The sequence below is a fragment of the Oncorhynchus masou genome, chromosome 1 (assembly GCF_036934945.1).
Source record: "Oncorhynchus masou masou isolate Uvic2021 chromosome 1, UVic_Omas_1.1, whole genome shotgun sequence".
NCBI lineage: Eukaryota > Metazoa > Chordata > Actinopteri > Salmoniformes > Salmonidae > Oncorhynchus > Oncorhynchus masou.
The window spans coordinates 68,577,234-68,603,249 of NC_088212.1; the positions used below are offsets into that span (position 1 = coordinate 68,577,234).

The following is a 26,016-nucleotide window of genomic DNA, read 5'->3' on the forward strand; positions in this document are numbered from 1 at the left end:
GTAGAGTTTGTTGCTTGCACCAATCCAGTCCTTTCACATCTGTGAGGGGAGTCAACAGGATGTGGGAAGGGAGAACGTGGTCAGGTTGAAATGCAGTTAGACTGTCTCTGTGTGTCTCCAGCCTGCAGACTGGCATGTTCCCCTGGCGTTCCTCTCCAGTGTCCTGGGCTTCCCTTTATGGGACGGGTTAGGTTAGGAAGCACATTTCTCAGCACACTGCACTGACTGTTTTCACTCCCCGAAGCTTCATTGTGTTAATGCAGGGCTACAGCCAAGCTCCAGGCCACGCTGAATTACCAGAGAAAATAAAAAACAATTTTCAAGGTCTGGGTACATTACATCACAGACTAAAATTACTCTGAGAAACGCAGCCTCTTCCTGCACCACTCCTACTCTTCCCCCGCCCCTCTCTTCCCCTCCCTCCCTCCCTCCCTCCCTCCCTCCCTCCCTCCCTCCCTCCCTCCCTCCCTCCCTCCCTCCCTCCTCTACTTCCTTGCCCGCCTCACAGCCACCCATCCAGGCTGAATGATGAAATGTAGCTCCTCTGGTTATCCAAGGTACAAAGCGGCGTTGTGTGGAGCCTGCGTTTCCTCTTCCCCCCTATATCACTTCCTGTCTGACTGCAATGTGTTTCACATATCAAGACCCCTGGTGCCCCATATAAAACCACACCAACACAAGTCGGCATAAACATCTGCTCATGCTCAGCCAAACAAATCCCTGCCTCAGATTCATTAGAAAGAACACTCTCTTGTACTGTACATATAAACCTCTAACCATCCATCAGACTGGTATGGATCATTATTTTTGGTATAGATGAACTGGCTGCTCATCATTGATACTATCTATATCCTCTTTGAGGGAGAGTGCATTGGCAGGCTACAGTAGGAGATGCAGCATGGTCCTGAGGATAGACTTGGCCTGTGCTGTGGTATGGAGTACAGTCAGTCACACCCTCATTTCCCAAACGGGGGCTATTCGTCAGACCCAGAGTTAGACCCAGAGACTGAGAGCAGTTTCCTTCTGGGGGAAGTGACTCAGTGTAATGAGGCAGGGATGGGCTCTCAGGAGAGTCCTAATGGCCCTCCGCATGCTCAGGCCTCTGCTAGGTGAACCCAGTTGTTGTGGCTATGGCAGGGAGGAGGGAGCAATGAGTCATCACCAGACTTGATTGCATTCCGTTTTGTTGTTGAACCCTTTATTTATTGGCTCCAACGTATTCAGAATGTACTGGTGTTTTGTTTCATGAGGAGGGTGTGTGCCACACATCTGTCTGTCTCTTTCTTCATTCTCTTTCATCTCTCTCTCTACAGTCCTGGCCTTCCCTGCTTTTCTGCTGGGGATTGACCAGAAGCGGCTGAAGGAGAAGTTGACCAGCAGGAAGATGGACAGCAAGTGGGGCAGTTCTATGGAGTCCATCGATGTGACACTGAATGTGGAGCAGGCGTGTTACACACGGGATGCCCTGTCCAAGGCCCTGCACTCACGTGTTTTTGACTTCCTAGTAGAGGTATGAATGGACACTCCTTCTCCATGACCTGTTGACCTTTAGAATAATACCCGGTCCTCTCCCTTCATAAATGGCCAAATGTAACAAAGCATTTTTTTTCTGTTTCAGTCCATCAACAAAGCCATCGTGAAGGTTCATCAAGAGTTTAATATTGGCGTGTTGGATATCTATGGATTTGAAATATTCCAAGTAAGTTTTCTGTACATTTGCCCTTTTATGTTTTGTGATTTACATTTGGAAATCATAGCATAAGGTGATACATGGTCACTACATCGCAGTAATCATAGTAAAGTTTAGGTAGTTACACAGCTTAAAGACAGAGGATCAGACCGATTCTGTCAAGTGTCTGGATTATGTCCCATCTCTTGATTGGGACAGCATTCTTTAATGGACCTTTCTAATCTGATTAGCTGTTTGTTTAGGTTGCATTATTGGGGGTCTCACTGATGCCCCCTGAAAAGGACTGCCCTTGATTAAATAAAGAAACGGGCCAGCTTCAGTGTCGTAGCGTGGCGACAGTCTCAAACCATGATGTACCTGTCCTCTGATACCTAACATGAGCTAATGTAAAGCTGTAAGTTTAGATAGCATACAACTGTTATCTAAACAGTGGTGGGGTCCGTCCACAGTCCTTATGTTAATACACAGGCCTATTACTAACAAAGCACAGAGAAAATAAACCTCCTGTGTTAGTGCTCAGATGACCTGAGATGGGATATATTGGGTTTCTTTAGATAAAACATTAGTCTCATGTCCCAGGTCTATTGTGGTGTAAAGTACTGTGTAGATGTTTTCCTCCAGCCACGCCAGGCTGACTGGTAGATATCCTCACCTCATAAAAGGGGCCCATTCAGGAAGCCCAGAGGAGTTCCCCAGCTCTCTGTGTCTGTACGGATGACCTCACTCTCACAGCCTCTCTGTGTCTGTACGGATGACCTCACTCTCACAGCCTCTCTGTGTCTGTACGGATGACCTCACTCTCACAGCCTCTCTGTGTCTGTACGGATGACCTCACTCTCACAGCCTCTCTGTGTCTGTACGGATGACCTCACTCTCACAGCCTCTCTGTGTCTGTACGGATGACCTCACTCTCACAGCCTCTCTGTGTCTGTACGGATGACCTCACTCTCACAGCCTCTCTGTGTCTGTACGGATGACCTCACTCTCACAGCCTCTCTGTGTCTGTACGGATGACCTCACTCTCACAGCCTCTCTGTGTCTGTACGGATGACCTCACTCTCACAGCCTCTCTGTGTCTGTACGGATGACCTCACTCTCACAGCCTCTCTGTGTCTGTACGGATGACCTCACTCTCACAGCCTCTCTGTGTCTGTACGGATGACCTCACTCTCACAGCCTCTCTGTGTCTGTACGGATGACCTCACTCTCACAGCCTCTCTGTGTCTGTACGGATGACCTCACTCTCACAGCCTCTCTGTGTCTGTACGGATGACCTCACTCTCACAGCCTCTCTGTGTCTGTACGGATGACCTCACTCTCACAGCCTCTCTGTGTCTGTACGGAAGACCTCACTCTCACAGCCTCTCTGTGTCTGTACGGATGACCTCACTCTCACAGCCTCTCTGTGTCTGTACGGATGACCTCACTCTCACAGCCTCTCTGTGTCTGTACGGATGACCTCACTCTCACAGCCTCTCTGTGTCTGTACGGAAGACCTCACTCTCACAGCCTCTCTGTGTCTGTACGGATGACCTCACTCTCACAGCCTCTCTGTGTCTGTACGGATGACCTCACTCTCACAGCCTCTCTGTGTCTGTACGGATGACCTCACTCTCACAGCCTCTCTGTGTCTGTACGGATGACCTCACTCTCACAGCCTCTCTGTGTCTGTACGGATGACCTCACTCTCACAGCCTCTCTGGTTTATCACTAACACACCATCTCTTTCTGTGTAGAAAAATGGCTTTGAGCAGTTCTGCATCAACTTTGTGAATGAGAAACTGCAGCAGATCTTCATTGAGCTCACACTTAAAGCTGAGCAGGTAATGTTTTGGGCTTTTTTTCACACATTGTTCTCACACCTTTTCACCAGCAGAAGCTACTTGTCTCATGAATAAGTAGAGAATCATCATCAGACCAATCACTCTTCTCCCCCCTCTCTCTCTAGGAGGAGTATGTACAAGAAGGCATCCGGTGGACTCCTATCGAATACTTTAACAACAAGATTGTCTGCGATCTCATTGAGAGCAAACTGGTAAGTAGAGTCCCCAGTGCCCACTATTAATTTAATGCATACCTTGAAGTCACATATAAATGGGATAAGGGGAAACAATTGAGACTGATTTAGATAGATGTGTGGTTTGTTATGCCTGCCATCATAATGCTCCAAATAAGAGCAAACACTCTGCCAATTGAGTTACAGTAGAGCCACTGAAGCCTCCCCACTCTTCCCATGACCGGCAGTCTAACATCCTCAAACGTGCCGACATGCCTCTTAATTTGATTTATCCATCCCGCTGAGAGGCTTAATCCATGAAATCCACAACAAGGGCGACCCTTAAACAAGCTGTGATCTGAGGCAGCCAAGCAGAGAGACTGTGTCCAGTCTCTGACTCCTCTGTTTTAGACCAGTTAGCTACATCTGTGAATGGGAACTTCACCAGAGCTTCATTTACACTAGTGACAGAAACCTGTGTTCTCTGTTTGTGACTTTGCCACAACTAAAGAGCCAGAGACACTGCAACTACTGTCCCTAGTTAAGGCCACTGGCCGCCGTGTCCATGGACACAGTGTGGAGCCAGATAGGGCAGCAGCTGTGTGTGTGTGTGTTGTGATGACATCATTCAGTGTGTGGGTGTGTGATGTTCTGGGATGCAACGCGGTAGCTAATTATAAATTGGCTCTGCTGTTATGCTTTGAGCTGGTGGAGTACACAATGAACACTGTAACCCATGTTTATCACTTTAGCCTATCCATGACATTGACATGACATGTATTTATGTGGAATTCAGAAAGAGTGTCTAGTGTGTGGAGAAACTTGGCATTGTCAGTTATAATCATAGATGGTCATGGGGGATATGTTCATGTTTTAGATCTGATGTGTTGTGGCTGAGGTTATTCTCTGTGCTCATCTCTTTGGTTCTCCTCCCAGAACCCCCCTGGCATCATGAGTATCCTGGATGACGTGTGTGCCACCATGCACGCGGTGGGCGAGGGGGCAGACCAGACCATGCTGCAGAAGCTGAGGGTGGCCATCAACTCCCATGAACACTTCAACAGCTGGAACCAAGGCTTCATCATCCACCACTACGCTGGCAAGGTCTGCAACACTGCAGTATACCTCTCTTCTCTTCTCCTCTCCTTATCCCTCTCTCCTCTCATCTCTCGTCTCTATCTTTCTCTCATTCTGTCTTTCACACTGTTGTGCTCTTTCTTCTTCTCATGTCATCTATTTATCTTTTCCAGTCCTTTTCTCACTCTTTCTCCATTTCTCTCACCCATTCTCATGGTCTGTGCTGTGTGCTTCAGATGTGTTTGGTGTCTCCGCCTGGTACACTCTGCATGCCACAAGTCCTAATAAACATGTCATAATGGCTTGGAGGGGTCCTGATCCTAAGTCATCATGGCTTAGAACATTCCTACATTACTACCCCAGACTATAGTGGTTATACCGATGATCTATACACACTCTATGTATATGAAGCTGTAGTTGGGAAGCAAGCTTAAAAATGCAACATTGGTGGTCTTGCAGAGAACCTGTCATCAATCGTTTCTCTTTTGTCAATGAATTCTTTGTTGTTGCTCTTAACATTCTCTCAGTTAATTTTGATAGGGTACCTGGACTGAGCAGAGGGTACTAACTGCTATCTGAATGGGTTAACTGTGTGCTGTGATCGTCACTAACCCTCTAACATCTCTCCTCCAGGTGTCCTACGACGCAGAGGGTTTCTGTGAGAGGAACCGTGACGTCCTCTTCAGTGACCTCATCGAGTTGATGCAAAGCAGCGAAATGTAAGTCACTCATCACTTATGCGAGCATTAGAGAGTATATGCAGCTAGCTGTTCTTTCTGAGACCGGGCCCAGCATTTTGTTTAGAGGTCCACAAAGAGAGATCTTCTTTTATGATGTATATGAATGAATGCATCTGAAGGAGACTTGCAGATGACTAGTGCAGCTGGAAAAGGCAGATCAATAGGCGTGTGCAGGGCTGGAGGTGCTCTCCCCTCTCTAGGGGGTTTGCTCAGGACTTCTAAGGTCTGGCGAGTGTCTCACTGTCTCCTTAGGGAGCCGCATTGAGGAGTAGACTCCCCTGCCCGTCTTGTGCGTTCCTGGGCCTCCTTTGTGCCGCCAGTGGCCATCTGTGCAAACAGCCTCCACAGCCTCTAAAGCCCTTTTGTGTGTAGCCTGCAGGGGGGCCTGCACGGTGGGCCATGCCAAGACCCCCAAACCCCATTCAGACACGTGATCACACACACACACACACACACACACACTCACACACACACACACACACACACACACACACACACACACACACACACACACACACAGACACTTATAGACACACAGACACAAATGTGTGGAGGGAAAGGAGCCTCATTCCTTAGCGCAGCAGGTCTGCTCAGAGAAGAAAGAAAATATCATTATAGTCAGCTGGACATTGTTAGCATGCTGCTGGTCCATCTGCACACACAAAGCCCACTGATCCTCCCTTATGTCCCCATGGCCTTGATTAAAAAGTTTAAGACCAGACAAATACTCCTGCAGGGAAAGATGGTAGCCCTCGTGTGTAAACGTTTGCACATTCTGTGTCTTGACTGTCCCTGTATTTGTTTTTACTTGACTGGTATGTTTGTCAACAACAAATAAGTAATTCATTAAGCAGTAGATTTCTTGAACCTTGTTGTTATTTACAAAAGGTTTATTTGAGGACTGCAAAAAGAGCACGTGAGCACTTCAAGTGATAAACAGAAAGGTTGAGATCAGAAGTGTTCTTGAGGTTCTGGAATGCTGGCAACTATGTGCTACATTCTGACCAGCACACATCCATCATGGGTTTAGAGAGCATGTTGTGAGTGAGGACATTCTGACTGTAGCATGATTACAAGGAATTGTGTATAAAGAAAATACCATATTTGCTGGTATAACTTTCCAGTCAGTGCAATAAAAATGCACATTTTTGAGGAAGTAAAAGTCACAGTTTGGCAGGAGAGCAGCTAAAAACCACAGTTATTCAAACTTCAGCTCAGTTCCTTGAAGCTAAACAACAATGTGAGCTGAGCCACTGGCAGCCAGCGCAGAGATTCCACAGACCTGAATTTGCTGCTTCTAAGAAAACTAAAGTGGAGAACAGTCTTAGCCTGGTCTTCTATATACGTTGCCAATGTTGTCTATCAGTCCTTATTACACCCTGGATCTCCTCTACAGAGCTTTCATCAGGGCCCTGTTTCCAGATAACCTCAACGCCGAAAAGAAAGGCCGGCCAACGACAGCGGGCAGTAAAATCAAGGTGTGTTGAGCAGCTGTGAGACGTGTGTTTGTACACCGTACATCAGTGACATGGGTGTGTCTGTGGGCCACGCCCCTACCTGACCTTATCCCTCTCTGTCAGGTGCAAATCCAGAGCCTGGGGATGAAACGCTCATTCACTCCAGTGTTGTTTTAGTGTCGTCGCTGTGTTCTAGCGATGACAGTTTTAATCAGGGTTCAGGTTCTCTCTCTGACACGCATCAGTATCTTTCAAGCACAAAGATACCATCTTGTAATCAGTGGCGTCAGTGCTGTGTCCCTGAACACTACAGCTTGGAGTACAAACAGTGATTCATCAACAACATGTAGATACAGTTGATATATTTTAAACACAAACTATTCTTCATCCTCTCCCTCCTCCTCTTCTTCCTCCTCCTTCTTCGTTCAGAAACAAGCGAATGACCTGGTCCAGACGCTGATGAAGTGCACCCCTCACTACATCCGCTGCATCAAACCCAATGAGACCAAGAAGCCCAAGGATTGGGAGGAGAGCCGGTGAGTGTCTGAACGCTGAAATGTCAGGGAACTGCAAAACACACAGTCTTTGAGATGTGTCAAACTAAAGCGTTTTTTATTACATCATTTACAGTTTGTTCTGGAGATTGTCAATTGATATTGAGCAGGATATTCCATTACTCAACTCAATGTTGTTAGGTCTGCTTGTTGAATCATACTGTATTTCCCTGTTCTGGCCTCTTTAAGACTGGGTGATGGAGGAAGTCTTACTCTAACTCCCTCTGTTTTTCCTTCCCGCTCTTTCCTCCCTGGCTGGGTACGAGATGTACTGATGCAGGGTGCTGTGTTTGGTCCTAATGGCCTTCCTGTTGTGAGCAGCAGTGAGCTGGGCTCAGGCTCAGGCTCAGGCTCAGGCTCAGGCTCAGGCTCAGGTTCAGGCTCAGGCTCAGGCTCAGGCTCAGGCTCAGGCCGGACTGCCTAATTAGCACCGGAACTGCTGTTTTCACAGGAAGACTGGGTGCATAAAGAGATTCTTTAGTACCTTACAGTATCCTTAGTGTTGGAAAATATGAATTATTTTATAGCCCCACCATAAGGTTCATTATAAAATACAATTGATCTATATAGATTTATCTTAGAAATGGAAGAAGGTAGATGCTGACAGATAAACGTCTTCACTGCTATATCCCAGCCAGACTGACCCTGTATTCCCCTCTGTATTCCCCTCTTCTTCCTCAGGGTAAAGCACCAAGTGGAGTACCTGGGCCTGAAGGAGAACATCAGGGTGAGGCGTGCTGGCTATGCCTACCGCAGAGTCTTCAGGAAGTTCCTCAACAGGTAAGGCATAAAGGAATGAATGAATTCTACACTTTCAGTGTATATCAAATCAAATTGTATTGGTCACATACACGTGTTTAGCAGATGCTATTGCGAGTGTAGTGAAATGGTTGTGCTTCTAGTTCTGACAGTGCAGCAATATTTAACAAGTAATATCTAACAATGTCACAACATATAGCCAATACACACAAGTAAAGGAATGGAATTAAGAATATATATATGTATGAGTCACTTTCGTGTGACACAATCTGCCCTGCCCTCCCAGAATGACAGCGGTTGGTTTTGTATGCTCCTATCCCATTCGGCAGTATAGGGTAGGGCGGTCTCTCTCTCATCTCTCTCAGGCAAAGGACACAGGGTCGGCATTTGCAGGCAATCAGGAAGTGCTCACTTTGCTAATGTTCGTGTTGGCAAGCCCGAAGGAACAGGCTGTGTGCTGAGCCTCCTGATGAGAACCACTGCTATAGAACACAGGGAGAGCTCAGGGCTTCTGTTGTAGGCTTTACTGTATCATACACATACTGAAAACGCACGGCTGAGTTTAGAGTTTGGTTATTGTATTGTTAGACTTGTGGTGAATGTATTTTCCCCAGACCTCTTTCATCTCCATTGCATCATATAGGACAGAGATAGCAATAGTATACCGCTCCTGTACACCTGGCATAGGCCTGACACTGCTCATATGCTTAATCCCTCGCAAATGCTGCAGCAACATGTCCAAAATTCAAAATGAGGGTTTGGTTGTGGATTTCTCTCTCAATCTCCCTCTCTCCTCTTTGTCTTCATCTAATTATCTTTCTCTCTCCCTCATTATGTTCCTCAGGTATGCCATCCTGACTAAGGAGTCGTGGCCTACATGGCGTGGCGATGAGAAGCAGGGTGTTCTTCATCTCCTACGTGCAGTCAACATGGACCAGGACCAGTTCCAGCTTGGACGCACAAAGGTCTTCATCAAAGCACCTGAGTCGGTAAGACCACCCCTTTCTGACCTGCCTACATACATTTAGACCACACCTCTGTGACCTGCCTACATACAGTCAGAACCCCCCTCTCTGACCTGCCTACATACATTTAGACCACACCTCTGTGACCTGCCTACATACAGTTAGACCACCCCTCTCTGACCTGCCTACATACATTTAGACCACACCTCTGTGACCGCCCCTGTACCACCAACCTGCCTTCGTCCAATGAAAATGCCACCTACCTAACGTTCTTCTAGCAGGTTAGAACAGGCGTAGAATTAGATCTCTCATAGGCTACAGGCTGCCATGGTGTTGTTGACATGTGCGTTGGCATGCAATAATTCTGTTGTCAGGGAGAGAAATCCAAGACTCAATAGTTTTTAGACTGAACACCATAAAAGGCTGTAGTATTCAGGAACATGTCAGTATATCTGTGATTGGGGAGCAGGAAGGAGGGGGTTAGACCCAGCTCTGGTGCCCATGTCAGAGCTGTTGAGTCAACACTACACTGGAACTCATACTACAGTGCAATGCTGTGGTCAAGGAGGTGGGACATTGGAGGGTGTTTTTTCCACCGTAACTGCACTTTTTCCCACGGCTCCAATGAAAGCTGTGCTTGTGGCGAGCCTGTGAGATCAGTTGTTGACATCTGTACACACATACATGAAGATACATTACATAGTCCTGAATCAGGCCTTGTGTGATTCCAGCAGCAGACTGCCAAGTTCCCATCCCCCCCTTCTCCCACATTGCCCCCCTGAGCCCATGCGACTGAGGTGTGCTTATGAAACACAAATATCACACGGGGCGGAGCCTGCGATTACCCAGCTGCCAGGCTTCTCAAAACAAACCTCCCTCTGATAAGACGCTGACACAAAGTCATTAGTACATGGCTAAAGCATTTTTTTCTCTTCATGCTATTAGATGACATAGTTTGAGTCCAGGCCAAGAGTAGAATCACTCTCTCTTCAGAGTAGACTGTCTCACAAGGTGCTAATGGTTAGCCCTGTGAGACACTGTCTGTCAGAGGTGTGACACTGTCAGATGCTGCTCAGAGTTAAAGGTCTGGATGGCTTAAACACACTCCCAGCCCAGATTAAACACTGGCTCCACAGTCTCTTTAACGGTCATCTCCTTCCTTTCATAGTCATTCTTATCCTCACTACTGTTTTTTTCCCCCATTTTATTTTAACATGTATAAACATTAATTTAGTTAAATCAATCATACTTCTTGTTCTATTGTGAACTTACTACTCATACAAGTTTTTATTTAAAAAAAATCTTAAACTTAACATTTTGATCGATATTGTTATTTACCAAATTGTTGATGAGTGTGTGCATGTGACCAATAAACTTGGATTTGATTTGACATTCAGATCTAGTTTAAATGTGTTTAGTAACTAAAGGGTAATTTGATGTAAAGTGATAGGACATGACCGAGCCTGTGTGGCCTGTGGCAGGGGTGTGGCAGTGCCAGGGCGGCATTGGGCATGTGTGAGTGGGCATGATATTTAGTCTGGGACAGGGGTGGGGAGATTTGATGCTGGGTGTCTGGGGGGCCATTAGGAAATGAGAGGGAGGTAGCTGACCCAGGGTGGGCTTAGGACTTGATGGCCCACCCACCGATAGCACTGTTACTATCTGTGCGCATGAGCCTGGACATTGGAGAAAATAGCGTATTAGGCATGGCTCCTTTCAGGCTCCAAACAGTCCACCTTTTTCTTTGGAGAGAACATTGTAGTGGTATGTTATTATATACTCATTGGAATCTGAAAAAACCTGACAACTTGGAACTTGGAATGTTTGTATATTCAGATTTCTTCAGGCATTAACAATATGTCTGTACAGTCATCCCTGTCATTGTATTTGGGTGTGTCTACACGGAGGTATGCCCAGTATGTTTTGCTGTCACAGGTTGATCAGGTATAAATGTTTTCATATCTGTGCCTCTCTCTACAGCTCTTCCTGTTGGAGGAGACAAGGGAACGTAAGTTTGACAGCCATGCCAGGGCCATCCAGAAAGCCTGGCGCAAGTATGTGGCCCGCAAGAAGTACGTTCAGATGAGGGAGGAAGGTGAGTGACAATCATGTTTTGAAAAAAACTAAATAGCCTAATCGTCATGACTAATATTAAAACTTAGATGTCAAATAGTATCAAGGTTCTGGTCTAATGCTTCTGAAAATGAACTGAATTGAGACTGTATGTATGCATTCTTGTCTGACTGTCTGTCCCTGTGTGTCTGTCCCCAGCCTCTGACCTGCTGGTGAACAGGAAGGATCGGAGGAGACACAGCCTCAACAGGAACTTTGTAGGGGACTACCTCGGTATGGACGACAGGCCTGAGCTACGACAGTTCCTGGCCAAGAGGGAAAAGATTGACTTCGCTGACAAAGTCACAAAATACGACCGTCGCTTCAAAGTGGGTGTCTTGAGCAGCAGAATTCTCTGTTTGTTTGTTTCTGATATTGTTAGTCCAATGACCGTTTGCCTCCTCTCTGTCCATATGTGTTTCCAGGGCATTAAGAGAGACTTGATCCTGACCCCGAAGTGTATGTACCTGATTGGGAGAGAAAAGGTGAAGCAGGGCCCTGAGAAAGGTCAGGTGACCGAGGTACTGAAGAGGCGGATTGATGTGGAGAAGATTCTGGCTGTGTCTCTCAGGTATTATGACCCAGGTCCTGACCCAGGCGCCAGGAGATGCTGGCAGGGTCTGCCAAGCCCCATACTGACTGTTTAGTGTTTATTCCCTTTAAGCAGTAAGAACACACAGGACCAGCAGACTCAAGGCCTCGCAAAGCCAGCTAGTTAAAGTGCAACACTTTTCACCAGCAGTCACAAATAGATGCACAATATACTGTACATAGAGACTATTGTTCTTGTCAGTGATGTCATCCAAACGGTTGTACATTCATGGTATCTGGGTTTCTGTATTTTCAAGTACAAAAGATACTACTCACTGAGTCTCATTAAGAAACTTGATAAACAGCTCAGGAATCAGCCCCCCATTACACATGAGATTGTTCTGTCAGCTCACAGAAACCCAACATGTTAAGCTACAGCTATCTGCAGAAATGTAAAAGCTACGAAGTCTGGAAGTATAATCACTCAAGTTCCCATGTTCCTTAAAATGTCACACATGGGGTATTACAAACATGGAAGAGATTCAAACCTCTTGTATATGTCTGCTCCTGTGTGTGTGGGAGTGTAAAGGTGAATACATGTGAATATACATTCTCAACACAACTACATAGTACGCTTCAGAGTAATTATTTTATTCTGCCTTTATTTTACCAGGCAGGTCAATTAAGAAGAAATTCTTATTTACAATGACGGCCATTTTGTTTTGTTGAAGTCACCAGTAAAGAGGAATAATACCGACAGCATCAGCCCAGACGTCAGGTCAATTATTACGACCCACATTACTCTGTGACCCACTAAGCTTTACATTTGCATATAACCAGTGAGGAAAAAAGAAAGAGAAAAAACTTGACTGGTCAAAGCCGTGTTTAACACTCAACTGGATTATGAGTGTAACTGTAGGACTTGTATTATCATATAGCTTGTTGTTCAAAACTTATTTGTTTGAATGTTGCACATGACATTGTAGAATACTTTGTAGAGACACAGACGTGGCTTTTGAGTCTGTGTGATTGAGTGGGGGGTTGTGGGTAATATGAACCAGGTGGTGCTGGGAGGGAAAGCAGGCATTGTAAAAAGCTCATTGGAGAAGACTTTAGTTCATTGGGAGAAACAGTGCATGCTGTGTGAGTTGCAGGAACAGGTTTCCCTTTCTCCTTATTTACCTGCTGCGTTGCCTCTCACTGGTTATATGCAAATATCAAGCTTAGTGGGTCATGAAGTAATGTGAGTCGTAATAATTGACCTGACCTCTGGGCTGATGCTGTCAGTACTATTTGTCTTTACTGGTGACTTCAACAAAACAAATGGCCGTCATTCAGGAGGGAATTTGTTCTTAATTGACCTGCCTGGTAAAATAAAATAATTCATCTGGAGCGTTTGGCGTTTACATGCAGATGTACTATGTTTTGTGACAATAGAATCGAATGTCGAATTCACAATCACTCTCCTCCAACATATCGGTTCAAACTTCAAATCAAACTTTATTAATATCTGTCACATTACAGTGCATGTCACAAAGTTGCTTCCCAGTCCCAACTGATTGGTCTGTCCCTGTTCCTCAGCACAATGCAGGACGACCTGCTGATCCTGCATGAGCAGGAGTATGACAGCCTGCTGGAGTGCACCTTTAAGACAGAGTTCATCAGCCTGCTGGCCCGCAGGTTCGAGGAGAGGACCCAGAGGAATCTGCCGCTCAAGTTTGGCACCACGTACGTGCTGTAAACACAAACATGCCTTTAAACAGACAGTGTGATATATGGGTGGAGTGGAAGTAGACACAGCTTTGGTCAACATTATTTACAATACTCTGGGGTTGTTCTGGAAATACTGCTTTTGATTTGGTACTGAGATAACGGATGACATTTCTCTGGCAGTTTCCAGTGGATGGTTTGAGTCAGTGGTTGTAAGGGAGATCTCTCTGCTCTGTCTCCCAGACTGGAGCTGAAGCTGAAGAAGGAGAACTGGGGTTTCCTGAGTGGAGGCGGCTCCAGACAGGTGATGTTTGTCCAGGGCCAGGGGGACGTGGCTGTCATAAAGCCCTCCAGTAAGACGCTGCAGGTCAGCATTGGAGCCGGTCTGCCCAAGAACACACGTGAGTATTACAGGAGTAGTGTACCATCCCTCCACATCAGGATTCAATAGACATGGTGTTTTCTTAGTGTTGTCTGAAACATGCTGTTTACTGACTTAGAGTCCCCTTTGTAGGTCCCACCAAGAAGAGCTTCACTCAGAGTCGCTCCAGCGTGTCCAGAACCCATCTGAACACTCCCACACGGGCTCCCCCTGGGCCTCCAGGTAGAATAATCATTAGCTGATGTAGGCCCTCACCCCTGTACATAATAAAGCAGTTAGCAACACTTGATGACAACCATCTTCCTCTTTGTCACAGTTGCCCATCAGAATGGTGGTCCGAAAAACACCAACCACATAGCCAATCAGAGGAACGCCTCACAGCATTCCAATCAGAGGCCTCCGTCAACAGGCAATGGGTCCCGCCCCTTCCTGCCCAACAACGTCATTATGAAGGAGAGAGGCAGCAACCATCCTAAGCCCAACCAGCCAAACCTGGACTGTCTGAAGGTCCCTGACCAGGGGGCAGCAGGGTGAGTACTGGCACCAACAGCCCTGATTACCTCCCAATCGACAGCCCTAAGGACTGATAACTATAATGACTTACTATACAGATATGTTTGCTCTGACATAAACATGTAAATACTGAGAATGAGTATGGTGTGTAACATGGTGTGTATGAGTGTGTGTTTGTGTCAGTATGGTGCAGTGTTGTTTCAGTGTGTGAACACACACACACACACACACACACACACACACACACACACACACACACACACACACACACACACACACACACACACAGTAACTTGGTTGATGTATTCCTTTATAGTAATGGAGGCGCCCGGACAGCTTCGAATGGAGGAATGTGAGTCAGTGTTTGCGGTGTGTTGGGTGATGGTTCAGGCCTTAGCCAAGCCAGGCGCAGCTCACTGGCATGATGTGTATATCTCTCCCTGGCTCTCCTGTAGCTAGATGCTCACCTTCTTGCTTGTAGACATCTCTCTAACAGCTGATGTTGAATCAGAAGAAGGCAAACACTATCATCTGATTGGATGAAACTACTGGAAAAAGTCTGAGCCCAGTAACATGCTGTCAATCATTCTGTTGTTGAAGAGTTATTTTGCTCCAGAATTATACCTTCAAAGGCATGATATGGATTCCTGATATGAAATCTATTGTCATATTATATCGCTAAATCCCACTTCTTGCAAATTACTGGGCTTACTTTTTCTCCCAAAATTGGGTTTGGTGTCAGTTAACATGGAAAACCTCCATTGGGTACGTCTCAATGGTTGAGATATCCTGGATACATATCTTGGGGAACCAAGATATTACTTTTTTATTGGTGATTCCTTTGGTGTGATAGTTTGCTTATTGGTTGACTTTGTGAAGGGGTTGTGTGTTTTTTCATCTCTAGCCTTCTCAAGTTAATTCACTGTATTTACAAACAACTTTCCAGTGTTTTACACTCCATAATACCATGTGGTGATTTCCAATGAGACTTACCCCCACACCATGGTAGTTACCAGTGTTTTATGCTAACGTGAGCTCTAGTGTTATTGTGTTTCACAATAACTAGACTTTAGTATGACACTAAAGACTTGTGGTGCGCATAATCAACCATCTCTGCATCTTTCAAAACTGTTGCTTTACGAGAAGGTGTTAAAGTTCACTGTTAGCCATTGTTATGTACTGTAAGTACCAGCTGAAAAGTACCCAGGGCCTTGCCTTGGCTCCCATGCAGAGCAGGTCTGCCGGGGTCATGGCCCAGTGAGACACAGGTGCCAGCCCGCGTAAATGGAAACAGAAAAGTCTGAGCCTTCTGGGTAAAACACTGGGGTAAATCCTAAATGGAAAGGCACCAATAGTGTTGTACATAGTTGTACTGAGACAAATCTATGGGATGGCTCGCCATCTTGTGGTGAAACTGTGCATATCAAATTCTATTTAGTCAGGTGTCTTTGAAAGAAACAATGGAGTAAGCACAAACCAATCCAATAATAACTACCACACAAACTCACATGGTATGTCCTTTCATTCCAATATCGATAACTTCACATCCTTTGCTAAAGCCACACAATCACCAGCTTTCCTAATGACTGACTGTAGTGTTCTAGTCAGCCAGTAGAATAGTGTCACACTAATGAAGGATAGGATACTTTCTTTTCTTTGATAACTAAGGCTCGCTCCTGTTGTCTTTCTCTTTATTCCTCAGTGTCCAAAGACAGTCGGTCAGTAGACCACCCCCAGGGGGGGGGCGACCCAAACCTGCCCCCAAACCCAAGCCCCAGGTGCCCCAGTGCAAAGCCCTTTATGCCTATGATGCTCAGGACACAGATGAGCTCAGCTTCAATGCAGACGACGTCATCGACATCATCAAGGAAGGTAATACACAGGAGGCAGAAATCACATCATCGCACAAAGGGAAAATGATTGGATTTTGATTGGTGCGGGGTGCATAAAACATTTGCACTTTAACTCTTTCACGCTTAAAAATGTAACACTTTGGTCCCATTGTAAGCTGTCTTTCTTCTTGATCAGATGCTTCTGGCTGGTGGACGGGGAGGCTACGGGCAAAGCAAGGCCTGTTCCCCAACAACTACGTCAGCAAGATCTAGGAGCTGCATGAATAACAGCTGACTGTCAATCACCAGAAGAGACGTACACAGCTCTACTGACTGAAGGGAGATAGAGCTACAAAACAGAGATTTTGTGAGAAGCGAAAAACTGACATTTTCACCACTTCTGCATTGTAGCCTTCTTCTGGATGTAACTTCCTGTTATTCTGGACAGACGAGTGTCATGCTTGCAATGAAGTTCTATTTTTATGAGGATCGGAGGGCAAATCGCTACACAATCCCTGTGCGCACTGAACAAATATTTATTATATTTATATAGCTTTCTACATTCTCCCTCCCCTTTTCACTTCGCTATGGTTATAAGGTGATATTTTGAATGCATATAAATGATATGCATGATATGTGGAACCAGGTTGTAACTAAATTTTTCATTTCTCATTTTGGAAATGAAAGGGTTTTAAACATGAATTCTGGGTTGTTTCTAAGAAGCCACTGTTTAAGATGATTGTTTGAAGGGGATTTGTGCTGCTAAGCTGAATTTAGATGTATTGGCTATAAAAAAAATGTTGACAAGACATTTACATCAAATGGACATTAAGTTCATTGCACTGTGATTTTATAAACTTCAGCAATGCATTTCACCATAAAGATGATCAAATGGGTTTGATAACCAAGTGCTCAAAACAATGCCAATTGTTAATGGTCAGCTAAACAGATGCAATCACTTGTGGGAATGGGAAATGCAGTGTAACTTTCAGTAGGTAAGTCATCAGGAATCCCCTGCTCTGATTTCCAAAATGCAAGTGATATCCCTAGAACTCTTGGGCCACACTGTACTTAGTGTATTGTCTGGTTTTTAAGCACTTTATCAGTAGCTACAGGTATTAACTTGGACAGACTTGTCACTCCTGCCACAGCTAATTATTGGATATTTTTAAAGGTTGCCAAACTAGAGATGGGCCTAGTTACTGGAGGATAATTTGTTTACATGGATCTAAAATGCTTCTTATAAAATTTTAGGTATACTGTATGTACATCTTCACATTTAGGAATGAAGTCCTGTTAAATTGTGCTTTTTATGTAGATTTTAGTGCACAGTATGGGTCAGACTATGGAGTTTGTTCTTTCAGGTGAAAGTAAAAGATGAATTCCATTGATCATGTTTTCCACAGCTTTCGCAGTCTCCATATATGAAATCACTCAAGGGCTGGATTCAAGCCATATCACCGAAGTAGCGTGGAAGACCTGTGTTAATTTCCAATTGAGCCGTCATGAAGCATTTACCGTGAATGTTGTCTAAGAGCTGCAGCAGATCTTCAGCACAATGGATTGGATAGAGCCCTAAAACATTGGATTATTTTTTCTTACAGGCAGGTAATTGTGGTCCTGTATGGTGGAAAATACATTAGTGCATTATGGCAAATTACTTAAAGCATGTACTAATGTAGTTACTCTGCATTTCATGTAATTAAAGACGTTAGTGATTTTTGCATAAACACTCAACCCGGCCTCTTTCCCATCCTGTCCTAGCTGGACAGGAAATACTACTTTCCTTACTAATTACCCATAGCTTGGGCCTAGGTGTTTGTAGCTTTGCCAACTTAACCAGTTGGTCAATAAGCATTGGCAAGACTACATGCAGTTTGTTCAGGAAAACAGGGCTGTAAAACCCAACAGAAAAGTCAACACGCAGTACATGCCAATAAACTTGACCATTATACTGTACTTAATTTCAAGGTAAAGTTACATGTCTTAATGAAATGGCTGGCCCACAATGTTACTGCAGCACAACTATTAGTTGTGTATAAAATGCATTATACTCCTGTTCACATTTGGAGTGAGTGTTAGTACTTTGACTACAGGTGATGTTTAAGATGGTTCAAAACGTTTATTTGTACAAATTTAAATATTTACATGTACTTAAAAGCAGCAGTCTAAAAAGGCCATCTCACGATAGATTCTTAAAGACAAAAAAACAAGTTAAAAAATAAAGTGCAGCGGATTAAGAATCAGTCTAATCACACATCAGGGTTTATGTTCTGGGAGCAGAGCAGCAGCCATGTCATTTACAAGAGCAGACTTCAGCTGAGGGATGAGGCTGATCCTCATTAGCCTGCTGCTTGCATACTTGTTCTTGACAGCCTGGAACACAAGTTAGTCAATGGTTCAGGTTCTTTCCAAGATCTGGCATGTATCATATTACCCGAATCCAATGGTGTAAGATTAAAATCACCACAGCAAAGTCAAGCTATCAGACAACTTACCTGAAGCTTTGTTCGCCCTTCAGTGACAGAGACAACATTTTTGGCGATGTGCTGCATGATTGGCTTGAGGTGGTTCTCATTATAGGTAGAGTAATGCTCCTGCGTTGGAGTCTGCACAAGAAGCATAACCAATAGTAAATTGACCATACCTGTTGCTAGCACCAAATCTGTTTGAACGTAATCTATGATAATTTAGTGGACACATCCCAATAACTTCCAGGAGACAGCAGCTTACCCAGTTGAGCTCATCAAGCAGCAGCTGGGAGAGGCACAAGGCTGCAGCAGCAATCTCAGAAGGATGGTAGTGCACCATGTCATAGTCAAGGAGGGTCAGTTCCATGAGGTATTTGGCTAGTGTGTGCTTCTCAACATCAGCCTGAAAAGACAACCACTGGTTAAGCCACTGCATGCAAGTAATACTGTAACCTTCCAGTAACCCGTCAGTTGTTGATTGCTTGTCGACCTCTAACAATTAATTGCAGTTCATGTCAATAAGTAATTTTAATAACTACACCAGTAAAGAAAAACTATGAAAACATACACGTCATTGAACAACCTACATTGCCAGCCTTGGAGGCTCTCCTGAGGAAGTGTAGGGGTAGAGGCCGTCCAAGCTCAAAGTTCAGACTCTGCAGAATCATCTGTTCCATCTCACGAATATGGGCCTTGGTGAATGCATTGTCTGTGATGTAAACGAAATCACCAATCTCCGGGGAATACATCTCTTCATACTTGGATGCCAACAACATGGCAGTCACGCCAACCAGCTGGAGCTTCTTGCGGCCGATGGTTTGCACCTTGATAGAGGGGTTAGAGAAAGTAAACAGGGATATACCATTTTTTTTCTTCTTTCTTAACAATGCTTACCTGAAGAAAGCGATCCAGGATGGCCACAGTCAAATACAGAGTCTCCTGCAGTAGCTGGAACCTGGAATGCACCTGAATCAGCCAGTCAATCAGGAGAGAGCGCATTCGTCCATTGATCTCATAGCCATCCATGTACTTGGGCCGGACAGACTGCTGGGTCTGTTGAGAAAGGAAGACATCAAGATAAATATTTTGTACTGGTTTAACAAGTCAGCACCATGTTTTCCTAGAGAGAAAGCACAAGTTACCTCAAGGCACTGCAAATATCCATAGATATCCTTTATATATTCCGAGCACAGTTGTGGCATGTCTGAATCCCCTTCATCAATGTCTTCTACAGCAAGTAGGGCTACTGAGAACGCCTGACACAATTCCTCTTCTTTCATGGACACGTTAGCAGACTCTTCAGGCTGAGGAACTGGGGAACGTTTAGTCCGAACAGCTGCTGGCTGGTCTTTTTGGTTCATAGATTGTTTGGTTGAAGCTTTAGCAGCAGCCTTCTGTAGAGAGTTTAGAGAGGCATATTTGAGGACGATCAGCAAGTGAAATCAGACAATGGACCAAATAATGCCGTGTAAGACAACATACCTTGGACTGCACCGCTTTGCTGGCATTGGGAAAGTTGGACAGCTCTCCAAGCACAGCCCTTCTTGCCCCAGCTACGTTTGCTTTTCCCATTAGTGCTGGGTTGTCTGCGTTCCATAACTGTTTAAGACAAAATGACCCGTCAAACCAACCATGTGAACACAAAATATAACTAATACAAGTTATGCATCACTTGCTAGCTAACAAAGAAACTGCCGACTACTAATGTCGTCAGTTATTGACACAAACGTTCAATTTAACCATGCCACATTGCACTAGGTAACTTACATAGCTAGATGTTCAGGCAGGTTAAATAACTCAATTTTGGAATTTTAGTTGCTTACCTACTAGATAACAAATTGGCTAGCTAAACTAAAAATAGCAAGCTGAAAGCAGACAACTACGAAGCCGTATTACTTTAACAAGCGCAAGTAACGTTAACGTTAGCTGTGAGTAACATGCACACAAAAACACATTAGCTTGTCCATATTGTAAAAACTCACCGCAGCACGAACTTCCAATGACGACATCTTTACGCTTTGTTAAAAAACAAGGCAGTTAGATAGCCAGCTATAATAGGCAAAACGCCGCTTTTAGTTCTGTTGCTTGCTCGCTATCTCCACAGACACAAGGCCCAAGTAAACAAGTCTCAACGAACAATTCCACAGTCATTCAAATACCGCTCTGTTGATTCTAATTGGATACCGCTTCATAGAATGCACCTCTTTCATTGGTTACCAAAGAGAAATCACGAATGACGTCACACAATCAGAACAGATCTAATTTCTTTTCTTTTCTTTTTTTTTACAAATCAATACAGAAAGTACATGGGGGAACACAAGTATACATAAATAAGATACAAAGGACAATTGGGCTAGGGGGTACAATATCACATTACACAAGGACCTTAAGGGACATACATACACTTTTTTGTTAGTAGAGTAGTTAATTGTCTTAAAATATAATATAGTACAATTAATTTTTGTAAGGTAAGAAAATGTGTTTTGTTTGTAAATGAATATTTGTGAATATGAAATTTTGCCAAAATAATAATTAAATGAATTACATAAAATTGTTTAAACTTATTTCTATCATTGGTAAAGAATCCAAGCAGTACATATCTCCACAATAGTGTAAAATCTTCATACATTTATATATTGCTGATATATCCACTTGGCCAAAATAACATATATTTTATGAATTGACCAAAATGCTAATATTGGCTACTCTTGGCTAAACACTACACTTGGTCTTCACTGATTGATGAGTAGTAATAAGTAAGGGGAATATTCATAAAATCTACATAGAATGCATAAAATAGGTTTTTATTTATACTTGCTGCAGGCTTATTGGTTACATGGATGGATACATCAGTTAATCTTTACTTGATGATTCACCATAAGGACTACAGATTATAAACAGTTTATACGCAGGAGCTGAATAGGCATTTTTAGTACTGCTATATCACATCTACAGTGCCTTCAAAAAGCATTCATACCCCTTGACTTACTCCACATTTAGTTGTGTTACAGCCTGAATTCCAAATGGATTAAATAGATCATTTTTTTCTCACCCTATCATCTCGGAGTGTGGTGTCAGGACAATAACCTCACACTCAACGTCAACAAAACTAAGGAGATGATTGTGGACTTCAGGAAACAGCAGAGGGAACACCCCCCTATTCACATCGATGGAACAGTAGTGGAGAGGGTAGTAAGTTTTAAGTTCCTCGGCATACACATCACAGACAAACTAAATTGGTCCACTCACACAGACAGCATCGTGAAGAAGGCGCAGCAGCGCCTCTTCAACCTCAGGAGGCTGAAGAAATTCGGCTTGTCACCAAAAACACTCACAAACTTCTACAGATGCACAATCGAGAGCATCCTGGCGGGCTGTATCACCGCCTGGTACGGCAACTGCTCCGCCCACAACCGTAAGACTCTCCAGAGGGTAGTGAGGTCTGCACAACGTATCACCGGGGGCAAACTACCTGCCCTCCAGGACACCTACACCACCCGATGTTGCAGGAAGGCCATAAAGATCATCAAGGACAACACCCACCCGAGCCACTGCCTGTTCACCCCGCTATCATCCAGAAGGCGAGGTCAGTACAGGTGCATCAAAGCTGGGACCGAGAGACTGAAAAAAAGCTTCTATCTCAAGGCCATCAGACTGTTAAACAGCAACCACTAACATTGAGTGGCTGCTGCCAACACACTGACTCAACTCCAGCCACTTCAATAATGGGAATTGATGGGAAAGGATGTAAAATATATCACTAGCCACTTTAAACAATGCTACCTAATATAATGTTTACATACCCTACATTATTCATCTCATATGTATACGTATATACTGTACTCTATCATCTACTGCATCCTTATGTAATACATGTATCACTAGCCACTTTAACTATGCCACTTTATTTACATACTCATCTCATATGTATATACTGTACTCAATACCATCTACTGTATCTTGCCTATGCTGCTCCGCACCATCACTCATTCATATCTTTATGTACATATTCTTTATCCCCTTACACTGTGTATAAGATATTAGTTTTGGAATTGTTAGTTAGATTACTTGTTGGTTATTACTGCATTGTCGGAACTGGAAGCACAAGCATTTCTCTACACTCACATTAACATCTGCTAACCATGTGTATGTGACAAATAAAATTTGATTTGACATAGAGAAAACATGTTTTTATATATTTTTGCTCGTTTTTTGTCAATTAAATACATAAACATCTAATTTACATTAGTATTCACAACCTGTCAATACATGTTACAATCACCTTTGGCAGCCTTTAAGGCAGCAATTACGGAGTCATTCTAGGTAAGTCTGTAAGAGCTTTGCACAACTGGATTATACAATATTTGCCCATATTTTTTAAATAAATTCTTCAAGCTTTGTCAAATTGGTTGTTGATCAATGATAGAAAACCATTTTCAAATAATTGCCATAGATATTCAAGCAGAATTAAGTGAAATCTGTGACTTGGCCAATCAGGAACATGTACCGTCTTCTTTGTAAGCAACTGTGTTTAAGGTTATTGTCCTGCTGAAAGGTGAATTAATCTCCCAGTGTCTGGTGGAAAGCAGACTGAACAAGGCTTTCCTGTAGAATATTGTACGTGCTTAGCTTCATTCCAATTATTTTTTATCCTGAAAAACTCCCCATTCCTTAACAATTACAAGCATACCCATAACATAACTCAGCCACCACTATGCTTGAAAATGTGGAGTGGTACTCAGTAATGTGTTGTATTGGAATATTTTTTATTCTGTAGTCTTCCTTTTCACTCTGTCAATTAGGTTAGTATTGTGGAGTAACTACATTCTTGATCCATCCTCAGTTTTCTCCTATCACAGCCACCATAGGTCTCATGGTGAAATCCATGAGCGGTTTCCTTACTCTCCTGGAACTAAGTTAGGTAGGACACCTGTATCTCTGTAGTGACTAGGTGTATTGATACACCATCCAAAGTGGAATTAATATCTTCACCATGCTCAATGGGATATTCAATGTCTGCTCTTTCTTATTTTTTTTAAATTTACCAATAGGAGCCCTTCTTAGCGAGGCATTGGAAAACCTCCCTGCTTTTTGTGGTTGAATTTGTGTTTGAAATTCACTGCTTAAATGAGGGACCTTACAGATAATTGTATGTGTGGGGTACAGAGATGAGGTAGTCATTCAAAAATCACATTAAACCCTATTATTGCACACGGAGTCCATGCAACTTGTGACTTAAGCACATTTTCACTCCTGAACTTGAGGCTTGTCATAACAAAAAGGTTGAATACTTATTGACTCATAACATTTCAGCTTTTCATTTTTAATTAGTAAAAATAAAAAATGAATTCCACTTTATTAACATTATGGGGCATTGAGTATAGGCCACTGACAAAAAATCCAAATGTAATCCATTTTAAATTCAAGCTGGAACACAAAATTTGGAAAAAGTCAAGGGGTGTGAATACCAAATGTTACCAATATGTTTTGTTGATAGATCCCTCAACGTGCAGTTGTGAAATATGGACCAACATGCATAGGTGAATGGTAAGACACAAATAAACAGACACAGGAAAGAGTTCTAACTTTATTAATATTATTTTAAAACTAATATAAATCCCATGGAATATCATCCTGGTGCCATTAAGTCTATGAATGCATGGATACCTGCCATAAGTACTGCATTCCAACACTCCATTCAAAATTATTATTTTTTCTCCAAAACTCAGCAATCAGTGGAAATACATGGCCTCAGCGCACTCTCTTTACAACACTCCTGTCTGTTCTCTCCTGTGCAAGTATATGCAAGTTAGCAAGTTGAGAATAATATTAGTGTTATCTTTTCAATGGCAGCAAAGAGAGATTGCTGCTGCACAGCTACAGAGAGAGAGAGAGAGAGAGGGAGTGTGGGTAAGAACAATGATCTGGGTTGTAAGAATAATCAGCTACTTATTTATTATTCTGAGCTGAGCGCTGTGTATTTCCCTCTGAAAAAAGAAACGGGGATAAACAAAAAGCAAGGATAAACCAATGCCATTCCCAGTTCCAAACAACAGATATCCCCAGGTTGCAGGCTCATGTGAAACTGGTTGCATCTGTGGGCCTGAGATCCCCTTATAGAACCCAGTTTTCCATCTGGGGCCTGTCTGAGGGAGAAATCCAAACAGAACACAGAGACTTTATCCTCAGCAGACCTCAACAATCATTCCATTGAAAAAGAACAGTCAAGAACAGATGTGACATTCATTTTCTTTTTCTCTAAAATACATTAGATGACGTGTGAATGGTGTTTAGTCAAATCAAGGTGGTGTAGGGGAGGTGTAAGACACGCATGTGCATTTTCTGGGAGATGAGGTGAAGTTTGAGTTTATTCCCACTCTAGAAATACTGGGTGAACACAAATACAGCAGCTGATCAGTTTAACATGATATTTTCCTAATTAAGGAATGTCTTGATTTACCTTCTTAGAAACGTCTTCCACTAGCCAACCACATTGTCTAAACATAAACTAATCAATACAATGATTGGTAAAATGAGTCCTGCAATGTTTTTAAATGGAGGTTGACATTCTACTCCAGTAAAGCAAGGCATTAGGTATATAGAAATGCTTCTTTACTAGAGCAGCTATCCTCACCTGCAAGTTGTTAGGCCATGAGAAGCCCACAATATATGTGCAAAGAAATGCATTGCGAGGAGCCATGCAAAAAAATAAAACAAATAAAAATATGACACGAGGAAACAATCAAAAGCTACATAAAAGCTTTATAAATACAATAACATTTTAAATCCTTAATGGAGATGTCAATTCGAGCAGTATTGTACTGTGTGATAGATAGCTGGCACTCTAGGCTCAACGCTTCTTTAGCCTGATGTTTTTATTTTCTCATAGTGGATCTGCGCAGGTAATTCATGCCCTCTTTGGTTGACTGCAGTACTGAAGAAAAATTCAAACAATAAACAACAATAAAAGAAAATTCCAACAAAGAGTTGTTAGAAAAACAGCATCAACTCTCAACGGCAGACAACTGCGCCTCGATGTCCACTCTGCAGATGGGGCACTTCTTATTGGTGAGGAGCCATTGGTCCACACACAGTTGATGGAAGAGATGCATACAAGGTAGGCGTCTGTGGAAGAGAGAACATATTGTTAGACATAGACTTAGAATTTCATCTTCATAATGAATGAAATGACAATGGAATTAATAAGGAATTAAATGACAATGAACA

At 43.4% G+C, this 26,016-nt stretch overlaps 3 protein-coding genes across 4 annotated transcripts in view; 1 reads left to right on the forward strand and 2 right to left on the reverse strand.

Moving 5' to 3' along the window:
- The window catches only part of LOC135549093 (unconventional myosin-Ie-like), a 53,817-nt gene extending 35,762 nt beyond the window's left edge, over positions 1–18,055 (forward strand). The window contains exons 10-29 of one of the 2 annotated variants that reach the window (XM_064979155.1): positions 1,314–1,510; positions 1,619–1,699; positions 3,427–3,513; positions 3,639–3,725; positions 4,623–4,790; positions 5,397–5,482; positions 6,900–6,981; positions 7,390–7,496; positions 8,196–8,294; positions 9,118–9,262; positions 11,219–11,333; positions 11,510–11,679; positions 11,776–11,921; positions 13,463–13,609; positions 13,835–13,992; positions 14,106–14,195; positions 14,290–14,503; positions 14,803–14,838; positions 16,189–16,358; positions 16,515–18,055. In XM_064979155.1, the coding sequence (XP_064835227.1) occupies positions 1,314–1,510; positions 1,619–1,699; positions 3,427–3,513; positions 3,639–3,725; positions 4,623–4,790; positions 5,397–5,482; positions 6,900–6,981; positions 7,390–7,496; positions 8,196–8,294; positions 9,118–9,262; positions 11,219–11,333; positions 11,510–11,679; positions 11,776–11,921; positions 13,463–13,609; positions 13,835–13,992; positions 14,106–14,195; positions 14,290–14,503; positions 14,803–14,838; positions 16,189–16,358; positions 16,515–16,591 (2,462 nt within the window). In that variant the 3' untranslated portion in view covers positions 16,592–18,055. The remainder of the gene's footprint in view (positions 1–1,313; positions 1,511–1,618; positions 1,700–3,426; positions 3,514–3,638; positions 3,726–4,622; positions 4,791–5,396; positions 5,483–6,899; positions 6,982–7,389; positions 7,497–8,195; positions 8,295–9,117; positions 9,263–11,218; positions 11,334–11,509; positions 11,680–11,775; positions 11,922–13,462; positions 13,610–13,834; positions 13,993–14,105; positions 14,196–14,289; positions 14,504–14,802; positions 14,839–16,188; positions 16,359–16,514) is intronic. The other variant, XM_064979161.1, reaches the window with a different exon arrangement.
- A 360-nt stretch (positions 18,056–18,415) lies between these two features.
- On the reverse strand, positions 18,416–20,947 carry LOC135549106 (G2/mitotic-specific cyclin-B2-like). Its single transcript, XM_064979164.1, has 8 exons — positions 20,772–20,947; positions 20,272–20,388; positions 19,932–20,183; positions 19,684–19,842; positions 19,377–19,613; positions 19,052–19,192; positions 18,817–18,927; positions 18,416–18,694 (listed from the first exon to the last, which is right to left on the reverse strand). Exons 1-8 carry the CDS (start codon positions 20,796–20,798, stop codon positions 18,578–18,580), a joined length of 1,161 nt encoding a protein of 386 aa, XP_064835236.1. The 5' UTR covers positions 20,799–20,947; the 3' UTR covers positions 18,416–18,577.
- A 3,416-nt stretch (positions 20,948–24,363) lies between these two features.
- Positions 24,364–26,016, reverse strand: part of LOC135549137 (E3 ubiquitin-protein ligase Arkadia-like) — a 47,712-nt gene continuing 46,059 nt past the window's right edge. Inside the window, exon 14 of the mRNA XM_064979186.1 lies at positions 24,364–25,914. Within this exon, the coding sequence (XP_064835258.1) occupies positions 25,794–25,914 (121 nt within the window). The 3' untranslated portion in view covers positions 24,364–25,793. The remainder of the gene's footprint in view (positions 25,915–26,016) is intronic.

Bases quoted from the DNA above. Each gene is read 5' to 3' on its own strand.
- LOC135549106 (XM_064979164.1), bottom strand. From the start codon at position 20,798: ATGTCGTCATTGGAAGTTCGTGCTGCG. The intron at 20,389-20,771 runs GTGAGTTTTTAC...TGTCTTAAACAG, and splicing joins CATTGGAAGTTCGTGCTGCG to TTATGGAACGCAGACAACCC. The intron at 19,193-19,376 runs GTAGGTTGTTCA...TTGTCTTTTCAG, and splicing joins GAGCCTCCAAGGCTGGCAAT to GCTGATGTTGAGAAGCACAC.